This window comes from Meriones unguiculatus, chromosome 14 (genome assembly GCF_030254825.1).
Source record: "Meriones unguiculatus strain TT.TT164.6M chromosome 14, Bangor_MerUng_6.1, whole genome shotgun sequence".
NCBI classification, from domain to species: Eukaryota; Metazoa; Chordata; class Mammalia; order Rodentia; family Muridae; genus Meriones; species Meriones unguiculatus.
Genome location: NC_083361.1, coordinates 85,329,031 through 85,351,405, shown reverse-complemented (window position 1 = coordinate 85,351,405; position 22,375 = coordinate 85,329,031). Strand labels below are relative to the sequence as shown.

At 51.4% G+C, this 22,375-nt stretch overlaps 1 protein-coding gene across 1 annotated transcript in view; it reads right to left on the bottom strand.

Moving 5' to 3' along the window:
* The window catches only part of Chrdl2 (chordin like 2), a 28,471-nt gene extending 14,377 nt beyond the window's left edge, over positions 1-14,094 (bottom strand). Inside the window, exons 1-2 of the mRNA XM_021658996.2 lie at positions 13,590-14,094; positions 2,987-3,099 (exon numbers count right to left, since the gene is read on the bottom strand). Coding sequence (XP_021514671.1) covers positions 2,987-3,099; positions 13,590-13,671 — 195 coding nt within the window. The 5' untranslated portion in view covers positions 13,672-14,094. The remainder of the gene's footprint in view (positions 1-2,986; positions 3,100-13,589) is intronic.
* Positions 14,095-22,375: the final 8,281 nt, after the last annotated feature.

Here is a 22,375-nt window from a genome sequence, read left to right as displayed (position 1 = left end):
AACTCCAAAGCAATGGTCGGCAAAGGGCTTGACTCCAAGCAAGCAACCACTAAAATCTGAAAGTGTGGGTGAGTGATGGGAGAAGAGAGAGCTGGGGCTCAGACACAGAGGCTCTCAAATGAATGGAGCCAGCATTGATTGAACCCTAAGGGTAATCAAGGTAGCCCCAGCCTTCAGGCCCCGTAGTTGCCTTTTCTTGCCCTCCACCCAGCAGAGGTTAAAGACAGGAGTTCTTCCAGAAGCAGCCTCTTGCACTAAGGGAGACCGTAGATGCCCGTGTCCCAGAGATTACCCAGGACTGACTGATGCTGAGGGGAGTTCTCAGAGCCACAGAAATGGTGTGTGCTTCAACAGTGATCTCCTAGAGATCCCATACCTGAGGAGCTTAATCAATCTAAAGAGGGTAAACTGAGGCCCTCAGAGAAGCAAGGTGGAGTTTGAGGGATGTGTGGTCTAAAGGTCTTGACCCTTTCTCTTGGCTCTTGTTGAAGTGGATCAAGTGGGGGCAACTTGGGGGGTAGTGACAGGGCAGGGGCAAGGCATGTGGCGGGGCTCTTTGCGGCCAGAGGGAACTTCACTGTAAGGTCAAATCCATCATTTTTGGAGTGGCTATGAAAATATAGATGACCTCACTTCCTGTCTCGGGCATACATGCTGGGAGCAAAGACTGTTCCAGAGGCTAGCTGAGGTCACACAAGCATAACCAGGGCCCATGCCCTCGTGGGATGCTGAGGCAGTGTTGGTGCTCATGCTGAGCACAGGCACAAGACCAGGGGCGAGTGACAGTCTCAGGAGCCTGCGTCCTAGTGGCTGGAGATGGGCCATAGGACAGTAAGAAGCAGGTCAGGCTAACCTCAGGTTATGTTTATGGCCATGACCAAATCAAGGGATATGATCAGAAGGCCACATTTGGAGACTGTAAGGGAATCCTCCTAAGGAGGTGACGGTCACATTATGACCTTAGAGAAGACTACTTCAATGGAGGGATTACAGAGAATGTTCCAGATGTCAGGCGGTATGGCTGCGGTGAGGGTATGGAGTTGGAAGATAAGGAGGCTGTTGGATCAGGCAGACCTGCCAGTGGGCTGCGCTAAAAGAATGCTTGCCTAGCACTCGTGAAGCCCTGGGTTCGATCCCAAGCGCTGCACAAAGTAGGCCCAGTGGCACATGCCCGTGACCCCAGCACTGTTGGTAGAGGCAGAAGGGTCAGAAGCTCAAGCTTATCCGCAGATACATTTGCGGTTAGACTAGGCTACATGAGACACTTCCCCGCCCAAAGCTATTGGATGATTTTAAAAGCCATAGTTTTAAAACACCATAGTTCTGTGTTGAGGGAAGGTCATTGTGGCTGCTTTGTGGAGGATGGATTTTGAGGGGAACAGCAGAGGGGCCTGTTGTTGGGCTCATACACTGGTCCAGGTGAGGGAGGAAGGTGGCTTCACGTGAAGAAGGGCAATGGTGGGGAGAAATGAGGCGTTCAGGCTGCACTGCGGAAATGTGGGCGACAGCGCTCTGGGCTGAGGGAAAGAAGCTACATGTGTGAACTCTGAGGATGGAGACATGAGTAAGCTCCAATGGATCACAAAGCTTGGCCTTTGTCAACTGGATCATGTGACACGTCTGGACTTTTCTGTTATGGTTTCCTTTCTGTTTTCTGGCTGTATTTCATAAAGTTCTTTTTTTTTAATGGCTTATTGGCCTCAGATGTGCTAAGGATAATAATAATAATAAAAAAAGAGGCAACTGGAGCCATGGGGGTATTGTTTCCCTGTTTGTGCTTGAGTTCTCCTGAAGCTAACACGGTGGGAACGGGGGAGGGGAAGATCCAGGAAGGAGTAGGCCCAGTGTGGAAGCAGCAAGAAGGGCTGTGCCACTAGCTCCCCACTCAGGTCTCCTCAGGGTCTCTTCTCTGCCCCTGGAGGTTCTCCCTTATCCATGGAGGCCCTCAGAGTTTCTGCCTCCTCTCTCTCTTGGTCTGTGAGGAAAAGAGGGTGCTGAGGGCTTGAGAGCCAGAAGCCCCCAGCATCACCCAGAAAATGAGTTCAAGACATCCCCTCTGGCCCACTCCTGTTCTTCTATCCTCATACTTCTCTGGAGAATTCTGGATCTTTGTGGAGAACTGCATGGGTCTCCTTTATCCTACTCAACTGACTGTGCAAGGCCCAGGGGGGTGCTGGGTTAGTGATATGGTTTGGATGTTGAATGACCCCCAGAGCTGTTAAAGGTCCCAGGGTGAAGCTGTGGAGGTTCTCTGGACCTCCAGGAGAGGGATCTGTGGGCAGGCTGTGGGTCTCTGGGGGTTGTGCCCTTGAAGAGGACTGTGGGAACAAAGTAAGCAATAAGGCTGATTGACCTTGGGCTAGATCTAGCCTCTAAAACTGTGCAATAGAATAAACCTTTCCTGTTTATATGTTTATTTTCTCAATCGTTTTGTTGTGGTAAAGGAAAGCTGATGGGTGAGGGGGTTAGGGGGAGATGGAATGGAAACAAAGACACAGTCTCTGCCCTACTTGGTTCAGCCTTTGGCTAAATGTCAGACTCATTCTTGGGGCCTCATCTGGAAGATGCGCATAACTGCGAACAGTAATCAGGAGAGAGACACAGGTGTCCATGCAAGAAGAGCTGCTCCAGACAGAGGTCATTTACTGCTTCGGGCAAAGCCTTAGAGAATAAATATTTGGATCAGCTGAGTTGGAGGAGTGTCTATTGAGGAAGGATTAGGAGGAAGGCTGGAGGGAATTCCTTGGAAAGGAGTGAGTAAGGAGTCACAGGCGCTCCTCCTCGGCTGGGTGGAGACTGCAGGGCTGGCACCACCACAAACCAGACTGGGTGCCAGCTCCTCAGCCCATCCATCCGCAGTGCTGCCTCTGACTGCATCCTGTTAGGATGAGAATTCCTGGGTGCCGGCCTTAAGTCAGGCTGTCCTCCCATCCTTCGGCCTCCCAGATATCCTGCCATAGGTGGCCCCGCGGCCTGAGAAACCTACCTCGGAGCAGGTGCAGCGCACACAGTAGATCGTGCCCTGTGGTTCCAAGTAGGGGTGCCAGCTCTGGCCGGGGGTGTAGATCTTCTCACCGAAAAGGCAGACTTTGCCTGGGCCTGACAAGCCAATGAGTGATGTTAGTCTCAGAAGGTTCCAACCCCGACCCCCTGCCTCATCCCCACTCCCAGAATGTCTGAGTATGAATCTCAGCTGACCCACATGCTTGCTGTGAGGCACGCGGCTGCCCCTCTCGCAGCCTTGGCAGTTTACAGGGCTAGAAGGGGACCAATGAAATGCTTTACAGAGAGCACTGTGCTATAAATTGCAGTTCTTATGCATAGATAGATAACGTGAGGTCCAGAACGGACAAATTACATGCTAAGGCTACACAGACGTTAGCACACCAAGCAGGGTAAAAGCCTGGGTCTCCATACAGACACACGCACAGGCACACGCATGTGGCACCTGACTTTCATGTAGCATTAAAGGTGACCTTTGTGGGCCGAGAAGACGGTTAAGGGGGCAAAGAGCTTGCTACACATACGTGGCAAATGTGGGAACTGGCGGTCGGTCAGATGCTCAGCACCGTGTGGAATGTCCCAAAGGTGCGGTCGCCTACCTGGAATTGTAGTGGCGGGAGGCAGAAGCAGAGGGTCCCTGGAGAAAGCTGGCTGGCTAGCCTCGCTGAAGCTCTCTAGACTAGCCAAATCATCAAGTCCATCAGGGGTTTGAGTGACAGACCCTGACTCAATACAGAATGTGGGGATGGAGCCAGGAAGACACCCGATGTCAACCTCTGGCCTCCACATCCATACACACACACACACACACACACACACACACACACACACAGAGAGAGAGAGAGACCAAAATCACCTTTGTTATGTCTCTGAGTCCTGACTGTCACCTTAACTGACTTTTAGTTGTCTGTGCATCCACTGCTACTAGGTACATGGGTTGTTTCTCTGAATGATTGAAACACTAGCTTGTGTTTGAGGAGGGTTAGATGCCTTTCTACCCCTGGTCACCCACTCACAAGCCATCCATCCCCTTTCATTTCTAACCAACCACTGTCACCCTCACTTCTCTCCCTCCCTCAGGGCTGGCCCAGGGGCAGGCTTTCCATTTCAACATGACTACCTGGGCTCACTGTGCCTCTTGCCCTGTCTCTGTCATTCCTCCTCCATACAGTCATCTGGGCATCTTTAGCCCCCTAACAGATGTTGCATTCCTATAGGAAGACTCATCTCTTGTGCTCTTCAGGAGCCAGAGCCAGAGCCACGTGCCTCCGTACGGAGCCACAGAGAAGGGGACCTGCAGTTCTCCTCTGTCCGAGTGTTTACATAGTTACTTAGTGGGAGCTGGTGAAGGCTTGGTGGACTGCTTGGTTGAGCATACTCCAAACCCTGGGTTTATCCTCAGCATCTCACAATCAGGCATCGCAGCACAGAACGCTAGTACTCTGACGGTGGGGCGGGGAGGGGGGGAGAGAAGAAGTTCAGGGTCATCCTCAGCTACATAGAAGTTTGAGGACAACCCGGTGTGAAAAGAAGAATTAATGATATCCTAAACATCGGGTGAGAATTAATTGCTGTAATTCTTGCAAGCCACTCCGGGAGCCAGTTGATGCTATATATTTTTTTAATTTTTATTTTTATCTATTCATTTTACATCCTGGTAGTAGCCCCCTCCCTCCTCTCCTCCTGGTCTCTCCCTCCCTGTTTCCCCTTTCCCACTCCCCTACCCTCAAAGAAGGAAAGCCTCCACTCTCCACCCACCCCAGCATATCGAGTTGCATCAGCATCCTCTTCCCCTGTGGCCTGTCAAGGCAGCCCCGCCAGGGGGAAGTGCTCAAAGAGCCTGCAACAGAGTTCATGTCAGAGTCATTTCCCTTACTAGGGCACCCATACGAGGGCCAAGCTGCCCATTGGCTAGAGCTGTGTAGGGGGCCTAGGTCCAGTCCATGCATGCTCCTTGGCTGGTGCTTCCAGCTGATGCTATTAATTGAACACTATATGATGAACACAGCAAGAAAGCACAAAGCCACCTTCTGAACATGGCTGAATGCCGTGGAGATGAAGACAGTCTGAAACATGGGCTAGGTAGTTTTCATTCTGCAGTGCCTTGTGCCATCATGATTACAAGAAAACTATACTGGAAAGCACAGGATTGCCTAATGTTCTCCAGTCAGTGATCTGAACCCAGGGCCCCGGGGTCCAAAGAAGACCCCATCACTCATGCTCCAGGTCTATGGTCTCTGCTTCTTTGTCTCTCTGCTCCACTAGCCACCATACTCCATTTGTTGGCTTTTCCTCCTGATGGCTTCTACAATGTAGGAGTTGCCTTTGGGGCCTCTCTCCTAACTTCTAGTGGTGCATCTTGGAAACGGGCTCAGAATCACGTTTTCTTTGGCTTTCAGGGCCAGCCTTTAGCTGAGCAGAGCTTGTATGGGAACTCACACAAAAACTGGGCTGGGCTGAAGAGGGCCCCTTACACATACCTCCATGATGCTAGAGGTCCTAGGCCATTCCTATACCTTAGGGAGTTGCTTTGAAAGAGGAAAAAAAATAATCTTCCTTTGACTCCTCACAGGACTGCTGCTCCCTCTTGGCCTCTCAGGATAAAGCTTTGAGGCCATTGTTATGATGCCATAGTCTAGGATGAAGTGGGCCATGGAGGACCTGAGGGACACACAGCTTAGCTTTCTCCTTACCTGCTTCCCACCACCCCACCATGAAGGGTGGTGCCACACAGCAGGTCCTATCCCCCAAGAGCCAGCAAAGCCTGGCTGGCCTGGCTTGCCCATATCAAATGAGCTGTGTTTATCTCTCAGCCTACCCGGGCAAAGGGTGCACCACGGGCCCAGCTGGGGTGCAGGCTAGAGCCAGCCCAAGTCTCCAAGGAGTGAATAATGTCTTTCTTCCTCGGCCCCCTCCCCCCACAGGGAGGAGGAGTGATTGCAACGCCGTGACCACCTCAGGTCTCAGTTGCTGAAGAAACCATGTCCTACCTTGCTTGGGGCAGTCCTCAGCCTTGGGCTTCTGTGCCAGTTGGCATGCCTTCCCTTCCCTGCCTGCTCAGGGTGTGAGGATAGGAGCCACTCAGTCAGGGCTCCACCCTGCCACCAACATGCCTGGCAGAAGCTGGGTCTGTGGGGGGCCTGGCAGGAGGCCTTTGGTGGCCACAGACTCCACCCTACCATGCCCTCTAAGGTGCCTGGAGCGCTCTCTCCCTCCAGGGAGGTGTGTGCCCAAGGCCATGTGAAAACCAGGAGGGGAGGAGGCTGCCAAGCACAGCCATCCTGGTTCCAGTGACCCTGGCATGAGCACCAGCTCCCGTACAAGGCTGCTGGAAAGAGTGCTTACTCCTGAAGCTGCAAACACAGGAGGTGATGTTCAGAGACGTCTTGCCTTCTCTGAGCCTCAATTTCCCTATCAGAAAGAAAATCAGGGGTAGGCTCTGCTTCCAGGTTTTCTGCACAGTCTATGAATCCATGATTTCAAGTCCTAAGGCTCTTCTAGGATTCAAGATCAGAAAGTTGCATATTTGTAAAAGCCTTCATTTCATTACATCATGAAACTCCTAATCGGCTCATTTGATGTGGTCATGAGATGGGTTGAGTATCCCACAGTTCTCTGAGGTTCTGATGGCTACATCCATCCCAGGCTCTCGGACCCTCCGAGGTGGGTTAGGATGAAGTTCTGGGAGCCACTGGGGTCAACCCTTAGTGCCACTGAGAAGGAGGCAGTATACTCTCCTTATCTCACTCCCTTTGTCCTCCATAGCTTTCTGCCTCCTCTCCTGGCCATAACTCTGCCTTCTCTCACTCAGCACCATTTCTCATCCCACCCACCTATGCCCAGAGTGCTCTCTCTCCATCTAGAAATAAGCATGTTTTATTTTTAGGACCTTCTGTAGTCCCAGTGGCTAGGGCTTAAATCGTAGACTTAGCTTTTATTTGAATCCCAAGATGAGTAAAGCTGCTCAAATATCCCATGACCAACTCCACATCTGTTCAGTGGGACTTGTAATACGCTATGTCTTGGGGTTATTCTAGAATTAAGTCGGATCCTTATACACACCGTGTCTGTGTCTGACACAGATTGCAATGTATGTTCATTTAAGTAGTGCACAAGACCAGACTGACAAAAAGCAGATCAGCGTGCTGGCTCGACACTTCCTTAAGAGTCTGTTTCTCACGGCATTTATTTCCAGCGTCCACAGCGCAGTCTCCAGCCTCTCCCAGCCGTGAGGATCGTAACCACACAGAGGTCATATCTTCATGTTCTTGTTCATGAAGCTCCTGGACCCTCCTGGACCCTTTTCGCTTCATTCATAAGCCAGTCCTGTCTCCCTTAATATCACCAGTACCTATCCGGCCCTAGCTTGGGATGTAGAGCTGAAAGTGGCTCAGAAGGTTGGGCAGAGACTGGGAAGGCAGGAGTCAGGTGAGAGCCCTGGCTGGGAAAGCAGGGATGGAGGCTCATGGTGGTGCCTTGGAGTCAAAAGGGCAAAGGCCAGCTGGGAAACTGGGGTTGCAGGCATGATCAAGCCTGCCTTTTAGGACTGTCATTGTGGGCCACAGGAGTTGAAAGCTGATTGGAGGGCCACTGGGCAAGGGATCAGGGAAGAGCTATGGCTTTCACCCTGGTGAGATAGTACCACAGCAAATCGAGGGCTGGACCTAAAGGGAAGGAACACTGATGAGCAAAGGTACAGATTGAAGCATGTTTGTAGGTTCCATGGGCAGTCTATAAGGCAGAATGGTTGGGGTATGGACAGAGAGGGCAGAGGAGCGATTAAGGAGGGGATGGAGGTTTGGGTGCACATGATGCCAGGGTGGCCCAGAACCACCTGTGAGCCAGGATACAAACACAGTAGCCTGTGCCGTTGGCAACGTGGAAGTTAGCAGAGTGACAGCAAGTGTCCCCAGTGGCTGCAGCTCCTGGGCAGGGGCCAGAGAAAATGACCTTTCAGTGACGGCCGGGCACTTGGCATCATGTGCAGTGAGCGTCATTATCATTAGTTACAGGAGAGAGCTTCCTGCCATTCACTGATTTGCCGCAATTTATCTCAAGCCTTACACCCAGCCATGGGCCTGGAGCCTGACTCCTGAAGAAGACAAACAGATGTGGAGCACAGTATAATAGATGCTCTAAGTGTGTGTGAGAGAGAGAGAGAGAAAGAGAGAGAGAGGACTGAGATACCAGGCAGGATCTTGGAAGTGTTAGTTAACAAGGAGCAGGAGGAGAGTAGCTTGCCAGGAATCTGGAGCCACCTGCAAAGGCACAGAGGCTGGAGTGACTATGGCTAGGCGGAGAGGGCCCTGAGAGGGGTCAGAGGGAGCACCCACCTCCGTAGGCCCTTGCTTGGCTCCTTACCTACTTTGACAGACTAGATGCATTTGGACTTAGTCCATCTAGTCTCAATTCAGGGCCGCAATATTTGCCAGACAGACTCCATATGGTCCCAAGCCAGCGCCCCGCCCCCCACTGTTCCTGAACTCCCAGATACATTTTCAGCCATGTTGTTTGTGATGACCCTGTTTTCAGGCTCACCCCCTCTTGCTGAGCCTCTCACTCGCCACACATCCAGTCTTCTCACTGCTGTTTCCTCTACCTGGAACAGCCAGGGATGGACCAGTCCCTCCTCACTCTTCCAAAGACAGTTTACATGTCACCGCTTTCACAGGGCCGCCCCAACCCTGCAGGACCCTGGCTTCACCCTCGCCACTGAGTTAAGCTTGGCCTGAATCCTTATCACCATGAACTGGAGACACTTGTTGAGCGGACTTGTCTTCTATGGCAGACTGTGTGAGAGGAGTGAGCGGATGCCGAAGCTCCGCCTGGTGCGGAGCCTGCGCAGAGTTAGCACTTGATGCATGAATGGACGGATGGGTGGGTGGATGAAATTAGCAGAAAGAATGCAGAAAGAGTGCAGCTATGGCCGAAGAACCAATCAGGGCCTTTAATCCTGGAAACCTCTCTCCTTAACAACAACAACAAAACAACATTATTGCATGGAAAGAGAACAAGGCCCTTTCGACAGGTATATCTTGCCACATAACACGAATTAACCTTTGACCTCCCCTTCCAGCTCTTGGCCACTGACTCCCAAACCACCTGCCAAACCAAAGAACACTGTGTACGCAAAGGCCAGGATCCCGGGGCAGCTGAAGGCACCGATGACTCCCTGATCTTTATGAGGAAGTCAACATTCTTCACGTGTCCCCTCCCAGTGCACCCCACAGTCTGACCCAAAACATTCATGCAGTGATAAAGGTCAGATGGGAAGGGGCAAGTCAAAGGCCGGAAAGGTAGTATGCCTAAAGACTTCCGTTGGCAATCAGAAAAGACAGCCAGAAAGCAGCTTCAGGGGAGGCTGGAGGGGGCCACAGAAACACACCAGGAGTTTCGGGGAGAGGAGAGCAAAGTCCGGAATTGTAGCAAGAACTCGGAAAATCTGAGTGAGCCTCGCTGCCCAGGAATGCGTGCGTTCGGATCCCACTTCTACTCATACAGCCGTACTTTACTTACACAGACAAACTCACTCCCCTCTAAGACATAAGCTTTGCCCAGGGCTTTGGCGCTCCTTGAGGGAGGCCTTTAAATGTTACGAGAAATACCTCAGTGCCCAGGCTGTGCAAACTAGTAATCGGAATACAGTTCTTTGAACACAGCATAGGAGGACTCCGGAGGACAGAATCACTGAGCCAGGGAGGGCTTCTTTGTTACTTATCAAAGAGCTGTCTCTGCACATTATTTTGCTCGAGTATATACACTTAGATTCATAGGATCCTAGAAAGTGAGGGACTCAGGTTATGTCCAAGTCCCTTATTCTAGGGAAAGTGAGCCCCAGCAAGGGAGGGGTCAGGACTTGCCAGAGATCCCCAATCTGCGCCAGCACAGACTGCGGTCATTCTGTAGCTCTGAGAGAATGCTTACAGAGACGCCCACCCGAGTGACAGGACCGAGAGAAATGGCTTCTGCTTGCAAGCAGATGGACTGAGTCACCGTGAACAACGCTGTAGAAGAATGGGCAACAGGCTTGGGTCCTGCCCAGAGCGGGGCCTGCTCTTTGGGGCTGCACCCTCCCGGGGACATCACCCTCGTATCAGTCCTCCTCTTCAGGACTTCAAGATATTCTAGGTCCTTTCTCTGAGCCGGCGCCATGGCCGGCGGCTGAGGGAACTTGAGAGGCCAGCCCTGGAACAGGTGCAACAGCTGGAGCAACTGCGCAGCTGTCCTGGGGCTTGCAGCCTGGAGCCGCTGAGTGAGGCAGAGACCTCTAGTGGTGAGCGCTGGGAGGTGCAGAACCTCGTGGCGGCCCAAGGCTTGCGCTTCAGGCCCCCTTTACCTGTTGCCCACCCGGTGGTGCACATCTGGACAAATGCATAGAGATGTGTCTTGGCAGGGAAGGATTCCATGCTGGTAAGTATCCCATACATGTATTTCCCTAGACCACCAGCCAGGCACCTTTCCACAGGGGCGGCTCCTCTATTCCTCTCACAGGGAAGAACTTACACTCTCCCAACTCCCACTCTCCAAGTCACGTGGACTCAGGACGAAGACAATGACATCTGGACCTTAGAGGCAGGCGGTCAATGCTACCACGGTCCTCAAACACCGCCCATGCAAGGGCGAGCATTTCATCTTACAGGCGGCAAACAGAGGCCTGAGGGGACATTTGGAACCAGGGAAAGAGCAAGTGCTGCTCCCCTGATGTTGTGGTGGAGGGCTTGCCTTTAAAACCTCATCATCCTGCTGGAACTACCGTTTTGTCCAGGCCTGCTGCTGGGGTCCGAGATTCCATCACCTGGGAACCAAAGCTCCGGGTCCCAGAAGATACAAACCCTTGAGAGCCCATGTCTTACTTGTAATGGACTCGCTCCTGAAAGTAGCATTGGATAAAAGGAGAGAAGAGAAACAGTGCAGAGAGAAGCAAGTATTAGAGAAGGCAATGGAGTCAAGTCAAAAGAACAGGGCCACTGCTGGGTCACAGAGACCACAGATGACCAGGGCTGGGTCTGCGTGGGACTGGGGTTAGCACCAGTCAAGAACCAGTCAGAGCCCTCCTGCGGGACAGCTCCAGCCTCAGGTGGAGTTTGGGGTCAGTCAGTGGTGAGGGTTAGCACTTAGGGCTTGGTATGGCTTAACTGGGGCTCAGTATATATCTTCGGGTAGAAGCCCAAAGGAGACTAAATCACCTTTGCTGAGCACCTTAGACTTCAGCTAAGGAGCATGCCCAAACCCCTGCTCACCGCCCGCAGACTTGCTTCAGGGCGTGGCTGCCTTGGACCTGAGAACGCCCATCTGTTGGCACCATCTGTAAAAGCACCTTGGACATCACCGGGAGACTTCTCACGAACCACACGTGCGAGGCCACCTCTTATGCTAGGACAAGGCTTTTCATATGAGACCTTAAACTAGGACACTGGCAGGCAACTTGCAGTATTCACAGACCTACAGCTCCAGTCAACATTAGGCTCAGAGATGGGGGATGTGTCCCAGTTCACACAACCAATAAATGACAGATCTGGATGTAGGATCTGGGTTCCTTTCTTTGTGGCCTTGTACTAGTCCCATTCCCCACCCCTGCCCCCGACTTCAGATTAACTGTAAATGTAGGTAATTTGATGGGTAGAGACAGGAGGGAAAGCTCTTCTAGCCCTGACAACACCAGGATCTTAATTCCCCTCCCCAAATGCCAGGTCACCTCAGTGACAGTCACTTTCTTGAGTGTGTGGAGCTCTGTAGTCACGAGGCTATGGGGGACATAGCCTCTGCAGAACCTGGCGACAGAGACGGGGAGGCTGGGGAGGGAGCAGGCCACCAGGAAGTTTTCTGGAAGAGGTGACTGTGAGGCTCTGAAGGGCGGGTGCTCATAGGGGGCAGAGGGGGCTTTTAGCACCTCTGTGCCATCCTCAGAGTGGGTCACCCAGGGCAATGATATTGGGAAGGAAGCTGCAGGGCCAAGGCCAGACTCAGAGGTCCTCTGAGACTAAATCTCTTTCTGTGGACAGCAGGCAGGCTAGGAGGAAACCCTCGGGTTCAAGGAAGGACAGGGGACTTTTACTGAGTACTTGGCACTTCGCTAGGCACTTGAAAGCATCATTTCCCCAAGCCCTCCAGACCCTGGCTAGTAGCTCTTTTTGACAGATGAAGAAACAAGCTCACAGAAGAGACACAGGTGTAAGGCAGAGTCAAGACTGGAACCCGACTCTGACCTCTCTCTGTTGCCCGCTCACAAGGATGTCTGTGACTCTCATGCCACTGGCGGGCTAGGGAATGGCAGACAGACACACAACCATTCCCTCACCAGAAGGCACAGGACAGAATCCAGCCTCACCAGTTCCACCAAGCCAGGAGCCAGACAGAAGCAGAGCTGGCAGGTGGAGCTGAGCTGTGGAAATGGAAGGTTCCCAGCTAGGAGGTTGGCACCCCGGTCTTCAAGCTAGGCTCTCAAAGTACTGTCCCTCATCGGCCTTCCTTCCTTCTTTCCTTCTTTCCTTCTTCCCTTCTTTCCTTCTTTCCTTCTTTCCTTCTTTCCTTCTTTCCTTCTTTCCTTCCTTCCTTCCTTCCTTCCTTCCTTCCTTCCTTCTTTCCTTCCTTTCTTCCTTTCTTTCTTTTTGGTTTTCCAAGACAAGGTTTCTCTGAGTGACCCTGACTGTTCTGGAGCTTACTCTGTAGACCAGGCTGGCCTTGAACTCACAGAGATCCGCCTGCCTCTGCCTCCCTGAGTGCTGGGATTAAAGGTATGTGCCATCACACCCAGTGGCTTCTGTTTCCTTATCAGGGGAGTTCAGAAGGGGTTAACAGCATAAGGGGCCGTGGGCCTACAAAACCCACTGTTTGGAGGGGGAACTCCGGAGCTGGGCGGCTGATACGCTTTGGTGAAAGCACATCCAACGCCCCTACGCAAGTTGCTCTGCCTGCCCCCTGTCATTTAATACTCGTAACGGTTTTAGGAGTCTCATATTTTATAGATTAGAAAAGAGACAGTGAGGTGCCCCCTGTGTCTGAACCATCAGCTCGGTGTTCAGTGGGGCTGGGAAGATGACCACCCTCATCTATTTCACCCTGATGCTTTCCAGAGTCTCAAAGCCCACATCAGAGCTGTAAGGTGGGATTTGGAATTAGAGTCGTGGCTTTGGTTTCTGAGTCAGGCAACTTTCTTCTCTTTGCCCTGACTACATTCCTCATCTGTTAAATGTAAATGCTGGCACCTTTCTAGAGTGTTGTATCAAAAGAGATCGAGGACCCGAAAGGTCACCCTACTTTGTACATCTTCCTGCCAAAGGGCTCTTCCACACAGCAACCTTTCTGTTTTCATCACACTCTTCCCGGTGGCGCGCACCACCACCGGCTGCTGGGAACAAGGTCCCTTTTCGCTAGGCACAGTGCCCTGCTCCAGCAGCCCCCCAGCGTGGAATCTCGCCAAGCCCTTCTCTCCCCGAAGACTCGCCAGCCACACTGGTCATCCATCCCTCCATGCAGGTGCCGCCTGGATGAGCACACAAGTTAGGCTCCCCAGGTCCTCAAACTCCGGGTCCCAGCGGTCCGCATCCCTCCCCCGCAAGCCCAGACTTTGCCCGCTTTCTACTTACGAGCTCGGGCTTGAGAGTCCAAGGGGAACCAGAACATCACGAGTCCCAGCAAAGAGGAGAGGATCCTCACCCCGGGAACCATCCTTCCTTCCACAAACGTCAGACAACCCGGGGTGAGCCCGGGTAAAAGCGAGGCGAGAGGGACGCGAGGAAGTCCCCAGGACCAAGTAGGACCGCTGTCTGAGGAGTTGGAGATGAAGAGGAGCCAAAGACAGAAGGAGATCTCGAAGGTGGGATTGAGAGGTCCGTAGGGAAGGGACCAGAAGAATGGGGAGAGAGATGGACTGATGGGGAAATAAATGAAGGAGGGGAAAACGAGGGCGGACGGCGAGAAGGTGCTAGCTGGAGGAGCGGGGTCTCTGGGACGCGTGCGGCTCTCCCGGGCGCGGGGTCCGGGCGAGGCTGGCTGGCGGCGGCTCGGGGCCGGCGGGGCGGCGGGACCCTCGGCGGCGGCGCGGGGGAGGCTGAGCGTGGCCGCTGTGCACGCCTCGGGCGCCAGACGCCGCGCTCGGGCGCATTTGTACTTTGCCGCGGGAAGCCTGCAGCCTCGGGCCGGCCCAGCGCTGGCGCCTCCTCCGAGGCCCCGCGAGCTCGTGGATTGGCCACCCGAGAAACAAGCCCCTCTCCCCCCTCCCCTCTCGCGCAGGGCTGGGAACCTCCGCTCCAGGCGAGGCGCCGAGTGGAGACGAGGGGGCTGGGGAGGGGGAAGGGGCCGCGAGCGCCCCGGGTTTTAACCCCTGTCTCCCCGCGGTGCCCAGCCGGCAGGAGGACCCAGCCCAGTGAGAGTTGAAGCGGAACTGAGTGGGGCTGGTGTTGCAGTGGGCTTCAGGTCATAGCAGGGGTCTGGGAAAGCTCAGGATTGCGTGCTTGGTGGGGAGTTGCAGAGACATCATTTTCAGTGCGGTTTGTGGGCTTGGACACACCACCTAGGATGGAGACTTTCTCTTTCGCAAATCTTTTAGTACTCTTTAGGAGTGCTAAAATGATGATTTCAGCGACATTTAAGATCCTCCTGCAAATGTTGCAAAGGATCAGATAAGATTAGGAACATCAAAGCGCTCCAGCTCCGGAGGAAAGCCGTTTCGGGTACCTGGATTTCCCAGGCAGTGGTCCCAAGCTGCAGCCCTGGTTGAGAGCTGGCTTTCCTCTGGAGTCACTGGGCCTGCCACTTACGAAGCAGCCAAGCACCAACTCTGCCTGTGCAGGCGAGGCCCACCACTCTGCGTGTACAGGACAGCAGTTGCCAGAACCGCAGCAGCCCAGGCTGTTCCAGACCTCATGCGGAATGAGCTCCTGAAGGAACGGAGTGTCCTGTCTCTGCTAGCCTGTGCTCTGACCGCTTTAGGTTGCAAGAGGCGGGCTGAGTGGGTTCATGCCGCTTCACAGAGGGTCTCCAGCATCTCAGCTCTCCTCTCCATCCTTATCCCCAGAGCCCAGGCCATCTCCGGCCTTACACGGACTTCCCCACAGCCTGTCCTCAGGTCTCCTTGCCCTAGCCTGGGCCCCTCTGATGGATTTCCCTCGCATTTTCCCACAAGAGTTGTGCGGATCGTTGCGACTAAGAACCGGGATGCCATCACCTCCTTCCCTGAGCCCATTCCAGGCACTCGCAGGATTAAGGCGTAAAGCTTTCAACATCAGCTTCAGGACTTCAAGATCAGTTTCCAGTCTTGCTAATTTTCACCACCAACTGGCTTCAGTGATCCTCCTGCCTCATCCCCCTGGTGACTAGGAAAGTAGGTCTGTACCGTTGTGCTGGAACTTGCGACCCTGGGCTGCGTGTTTGTTTTTGCAGTGTGTCTTCTGTGTGCTCACACTTGTGTCCGATATACGCCCCTGTGTGTTGGCCTCTCGCCCTTGCACTTGCATGCTCTGGCCAGACGAGGGCAGTGGTTGTCTTCTTAGATTGTGTCTCCCCTTATGTGAGCCGGTATCTACCGGGAATGAACCGGGCGCCAGTGCCAGTAGCCAGCTAGCCAGCCAGCCAGCCCCAGGGATCCTTCTATCGCCTCCCACAACAGGGTTGAACAGCCACACACAGCTTTTTTATGCAAATGTAGGGGATTTGAACTCAGGTTTTCATATTTGCCCAACAAGTGCTCTTACCCACTAAGTCATGCCTTTAGCTCCCCATGACTTTAACTCTCCATCTTCTTGCTTCTTCCTCTAAGCGCTGTGGTTATAGGCTGCACTACCACGCTCATCTGGAGGGCCTGGACAGGGCGTCCTGCACGCTAGGTCACTGCTCTCACTTAGCTCTACTACCTCTGGGACTTGATTGAGTTTCCCAGAGAAAGATTTCTTTTTCTCTTTTCCTTCCTTCCTTCCTTCCTTCCTTCCTTCCTTCCTTCCTTCCTTCTTTCTTTTTGCCGAGTTGGGGATCAAACCTAGGACCTTCTACATGCTAGGCAAGGGCTCTAGTGAATTCCCCATCTTTGTGAGGAGTGTAAATATTTATTTGCATTTTCACTCTGTACTGCGAGAAAAATGCCCTTTTCAATGCTATATCTGTTTTGGGTATTATGCAAACATTTAACACACAATGACACTGAATAAACATGGCTGAGTGTATGAGCAAGAACATGCATGATTTCAAAAGACATTTCCCCCTCACCTGGATGTATGAAGCACCCGTTGGCCTCAGCCTTAAACACTAAGAAACACAAGTGTTCAGTGCTGGAGTTCTTGCCAAGTGTGTGTAAAGCCTTGGGTTTGACCTCAGTGACCTAAGTCTGCCTTAAAAGGTCCCCCAGTCCTCAAAATTCCCAATGCTTTAACAGTCTCCAATAGCGTAACTGTGAGCTCCAATGAACAGCAAAAACAAATAACGTACCTCCAACATATTGTGGTACCAATGAGAGATCCTCATTCCAAAGGAGAGAAGAAAAAAAAAAGGTCAAAGCAAATGAACAATCACAGCAAAACATCTTCAAATCTGAGAGAGAGAGAGAGAAAAAAAAAAAGAAATCTTGCAGCTCCAAAGACCAAAGAATCTTTTGGGCTCCAAAGGGCAAAATCCTTCGAGGAATATTCTATTCTATAATGTTCCATGACTTTAACATGATAATGTAGACTTACAACACTTAATCACTAACAGTGTCTAAAATGATGTTGTGTTACATGTTAAAGAAGCAGAAGAAAGAAAAAACACAATAATCAACTTAATGTGTTTACAAATAATTCTTAACAGACAGGACAACAACATTCCTGTCAATTACAATTCTCACGGCTGTAGCTGGTCACGTGGCCTTAGCAGGTATTTATAAACATGCCTGCTGCTATTCACTCTGTACTTCCCTGCTCATAGCAAGCTCTTCAGTGGGTGCAAACCTGGAGAAGGGAGATCATACTTTCATTACATACAGGCAAGAAAAACCCGTAACCAGAATAAGTTATCTGTTCCAGTAAGGTCAAAGTACTATCCCTTCCAAAATGGGAGTGGTCCACTGTAGCCAACCTGCCACCAGGTTACTGGCCGATCGCCCCAGAGAATGGTACCATGTCAGGGCTCTGACTGGTTTCTACTGCTGGCTAATTTGGTATTCAGAAGCAGCCATAGTCAAGTCAGCCTTAGCAAGTGAACATCCAAGCTGTTGAGCCCAGGCATGAGGCCATCTCTGCCAGCATGGCTATCTGTTCACGCACCCACTGGGCACTGATAGGAAGGGCTAGGAAAAGAAACTGTAAGGAGACAGTGTCCACATGGCGAGTCATCCTACCCACTTGACTATTAACCTCTTCCTCTTCTGAAGTTTATTTTGAAAAGCATTTACATGGGACATAATCATCTTCACATTCTTCTACCATCAGGAGAGATCAATCCATGTGCTCTTTCCCTAAATGTCTTTCTCACCAACTTCCCAAACATAGTCCTTCTAAGTCCCTGACCATCTAGCCAAGCCATTGGCTACAGCCCAGGGGTCAGCAAAAAAATCATATACATGTCCATTTCTCTTTCCAAGCCGGCACGCAGATATGTTTGTTCCCTGCCGAGTTCTGCCATCATGGAGACTTTTCACTGTTCTGGAAAGGATCTGCGATTTGACAGCCGCCCCTTCTGAGTGACACCTGCGCGGCATGCAGAACCACCAGTAACTGAGTGTGTGGTACACGCCTTTGATCCCAGCACTTCAGTGGCAGAGGCAGGCGGATTTCTCTGTGATGTCAAGGCCAACCTGGTGTATATAGTGAGTTCCAGCCAGCGTTCCTGGTCCATACAGTGAGTTCTACCAGGGTTACACAGTAACCCTGACTGGGAAGAAAGAAAGAACCATCAATAAACCAGATCTTAGTCCTTTCTTCTTCAGTCAGCTGATCATGGGGTACACCCCCTAGGGCCATAGGTGGGTGCTTGGGGACAACAAAATGTTGTGATAGGAGTGGGAACCATAGACATTTAGGAAACTTCATGTCACTTTTTTGTGCCTTCAGAAACCTCACAAGCCAGGCCTCCATTTTTCTGTGTTTCTCTCGAGTTCCCACATTAAGGTCATTAAGCTGTGAGCACTCAATTATTTTTTCAGCCCAAAGCCCCAAGATCCTTCCACAGTCCTCCCCCAAACAACATGGTCAGTTCCATCACAGCAATACTCTGTGTAAAATTCCTTCCCAGGAATAGAGACTGTCTCATTCCTCTCCCCAGGGTCCCAATGACAAACCAAGGTATGACTGCACCAAAGTTCACCAATGGTAGGGTGTTATGGGCAGAACACAGACGACCATAAAGTAGTCACAAAAGTAAGTACCCAGCAGGAATGATGGCTTCCCCATGGCTGCATAACTGGAGACCCCCTCCTCATCCTTCCCCTAGCTGTAGCCTCTAGCTTTCCTCAAAAGACCACGTGGAATTAGGGCAGACTTGCATAAAACTGGTTAGGAGAGGTGGGCGGGTACTCTGATGACGTTCCTCTGACCCTGCCCATTCCTATGAAGTTCACCCACAATGTTTTTGGCAGAACGCCTGGAGATGGTGGTGGTTTGGCTCAGAGGATAGTCCTGAAGCACCTCAAATCTGCTCTCCTCCTTTACCCCTTATGTGTTTTCCCCTGCCATCTTCTTCCAGAAGGGTCCCTGAGCCTGGAAGAGGGTGACATAAATTTCTGACCAGTTTCTAACTCTAGTGAGGTACCAAGCCCTCATTTCCTCTATGGTGGTTTGAATGAGAATGTCCCCCATAGGCTCAAATGTTTGACTACTCAAGCCCCAGTTGGTGGAACTATTTGGGAAGGATTAGAAGGTGTGGCCTTTGGGGAGTGTGTCACTGGGAGCAAGCTTGGGGGTTTCAAAAGATCTGAACCATTGCCTGGGTTCCTTCTCTGCCTTCCGCTTGTGGATCAAGATGCTGATCTCTCAGCTATTATCCCAGCTGCCTGCCACCACGCCTTTCCTCCACCATCACACTCTAACCCTCTTGAAACCGTAAGCCCAATTAAATGCTTTTTAAATAGGTTACCATGGTCCTAGTGTTTTGTCATAGCAATAGAAAAGCAACCAAGGCACTCTATCATCATTCCTCCATCTCCATGGAATACGGCTGTTGGTGAGTCTGATGGGTGGTGAGTCTACTACAAAACACAAGTGAAGAAAAGGACAAAAAGAAAAAGAGAAATAGGAAAATGTCCAGGCAGATGGCAGTAATAACTTTGTAAACACTAATGTGGGGGAGCATCTTGGCTTTTGCCTCCTCCACCAAGCACTAGCAGCTGCTTCTCTGCTGGAGTCCATGACTTCCCTGGGCACAGGTTTTGCTCTCCCCTGCTGTTCCTGGGACTTGGTGGCTTCCATGGGTAAGAGAGGCTCTGGGTGGGGGCTGTGGCTGTAACTCTAGCTTTGTTTTTCCATCCACCGCAGGGATGGCCCTGACTGGGCAAACTATCTCCACCTGTAGTATATCTTTCTGCAGGAGAGAAAGATACCCCGCTTGGTCTACAGGGATGATGGCCCATCCAGGGACATGCTCATCTGTAACTCTTTATCATGGATGCCTTCTGTGAACTGATCCTCGGGCGCCAATGCCTTCCAGAAGCTCATAGCGCAGAATGTGGCTGTCAGCTTCTTCCTTAGGAGCTCAGGCTTCATTTAATCTCACCACATTTGCCTCCAGGTAACCCAGACAGACCTTTTCCTCTGCCTCTACCTTTTTCTTCTGACATCTAGGTTGTTCCACCACCTTAAAGACACCATTTACATGTTGGCCAATGCCATGTAGATCCATCAACGGTTTTACTATTTCATGAAGATCCTGCCCCACCAAAGGGCTCCACAAACCCACTGATGCTCCACCCCAGGCTTGAGGCACTCACGGTACCCAGATCTACCTTAAAACTTTGGTGAACAAAGTCCCAGTGAGCTCGGCATCATCCATTGATTTCCTCATACCTGGCTTCCTCCGTTGTGCCTGCCCCTCCTCTATGATTCTCCCGCACCTGACATCCATGGTGACTTCCTTTGATGATGACCAAATATCCCCAGTGGCTTGAATGGGCCACTCCCTCAGGGACTGATGCTCCGTGTCCCCACCCTGAGTCTCAAGGAGAGATGCATGCCTGTCTCCACGCCCCACACACCCCACAGTCTCACCAGCCAGGCTGTGGGCATCTGCAGGGTTTGTTGCTAAACTCTGTATTATCTGGAGTTCCTTAAAGCCTCACCATTCCAACCCCCCATCCTAGGTAGGAAAGAGCAGGTTAGTGGGTGAAAGGGCATAGACTCCTTTTCTTCTCCCAGATATTTAGGGTCAGTGGGTTCTTCTGGGGCTATGCTCATCTCTGTCAGCAGCAAACACAGCCAGCAGCCTCCTCCAAGCTGCTGCACACAAAGCATCTCTCTCCCTTTCTCTAAGCTGTCTCTGATCTCTCCAAACTTCCACACACCACCCCTTCTCTTTCCGGGCTCTCATGTTTATATCCCTCACCCTAGACCACACCCCTCTCTGTGCTGCAATGGCAGGCCATTATCAGCTGTCAAAGATCATGCCTTGCAGGAGGCAGTTATCAGTTGTGGACAAACTAAAGCCCAAACTAAAATCCCAGATTTGGGATTAAAACAAAAACATGTTTATATAATATAACTGAGTTTCTAAAGAAACCAAAACTTCCACTACAGGAGCCTTTCATTGCTTCTTTCTTTAAACTATAGCGCTGAGTATTCTTTTTTTTTTTTTCTATTACCATGGTCTCTTCCACTGGACTAGTATTATGACCTCAGATTGCATTCTGGACCATGGATGTTCTCTTTCTGTATCAAAGGTCAGACTCAAGGGGCATTACTCTCTTCCTTTTTGCTACTTAACTCCTCCCATGGATTCCAGATTTTGGGGTTCCAGGAAGGCTTTTTAATAAGATTATATTTGGGTTTTCTTTACTCTCTGGCCTCCCATCTGTAAGCATTGTCACTGCCCCCTCAAAGACCACCATGGCAAAACTCCCTCTGCAACCACTCTCAGACGGTGGAACTTCAGCTGCCTGGCCCAGAAACAAACTCTTCCCCAACTCACCCTTGATTTCTTATATCCTGCCAGCTAAGCCAAGTGTTGCTGAAATTCCCTACCAGTGTTACTGAAATGCCCCCTCCTAAGGTCCCAGGGACCAACCAAAGGGACCAACTTTGATTTCACCAAAGTTCACCCAAGGGAACCAATACATTTATTAGCCTTATTTGCAGAACAATGATGTGCAGTTATGGGCAAGAGCATAGGTGACCTTCAAGTAGCCACACTGGAAAGTCTACACCCAGCATGGATAATGGCTTCTTCATTGCTTCTTAAATGGTGCCCCTTCCTTATCTTTCCACAGAGTCTCTTGCCTCTTCCAAAAGAACATGCGTTAGAGCAGACTTACATTCAACTGGTTGGGAGGTGTGACTGGATACTCAGGCGTGGGACCCATGCCTCTCCCTGCCCCTTCCTGTGGTTTTTTGCTTGTTTGTTGTTGTTTGGTTGGTTGAGTTTTTAAGGCAGGGTCTCTCTGCATAGCCCTGGGTATCTCAAAACTCACTATGTAGGCCAGGTGGACTTCCAGAGATCTGCCTGTCCCTACCTCCTGAGTGCTGAGATTAAAGGTGTGCAATCACTATGTCCAGCTCTGACCCCTCTTTCTATGAGGCCACTGAAGATGGCGGTAGTTTGGCTCAGAGGTAATGTGCAATAGGCGCTTGTACAGCACAGCACTAATTTCTGCTCTGCTTTGCTTCCTGCTGCTATGATAATCACCATGACCAAAAGCAACACGGGGAGGAAAAAGTTTATTAGCCCTTCACGGTCATCAAGGGAAGTCCAGGCAAGACTCTAGGCAGAAACCTGGAAGCAGGAACTGAAGCACAGCAATGGAGGGACACTGCTTACTGGCTCATTCCCCTGAGGCTTGCTCACCTGCTTCCTCATACACCCCAGAACAATCTCTCTGGGAGTGCACGGCCCAATGTGTGCCCTCCCGTATCAAACACTGATCAAGAAAATGTCCCTACCAGTCTGCCTACAGGCCAAGCTAATGGACGCAGTTCCTCAGCTGAGGTTCCCTCTTCGAGGATGACTCTAGTTCATGTCAGATTCGCAAAAGCCAGCCAGTACTCACATTGTTTTCTCTGCTTGGATGACATTCATGAACTCACTCTGTTTGACTAGTAAGACTGCACATTTAGCCAAGCAATAGTGTTCACACGCTTAATCCCAGCACGTGGGAGGCAGATGGGATTTCTGAGAGTTTGAGGCCAGGCTGGTCTACAGAGTGAATTCCTGGACAGCCAGTGCTAAATAAGAGAGAGACGAGTCTCAAAAAACAAACAATTAC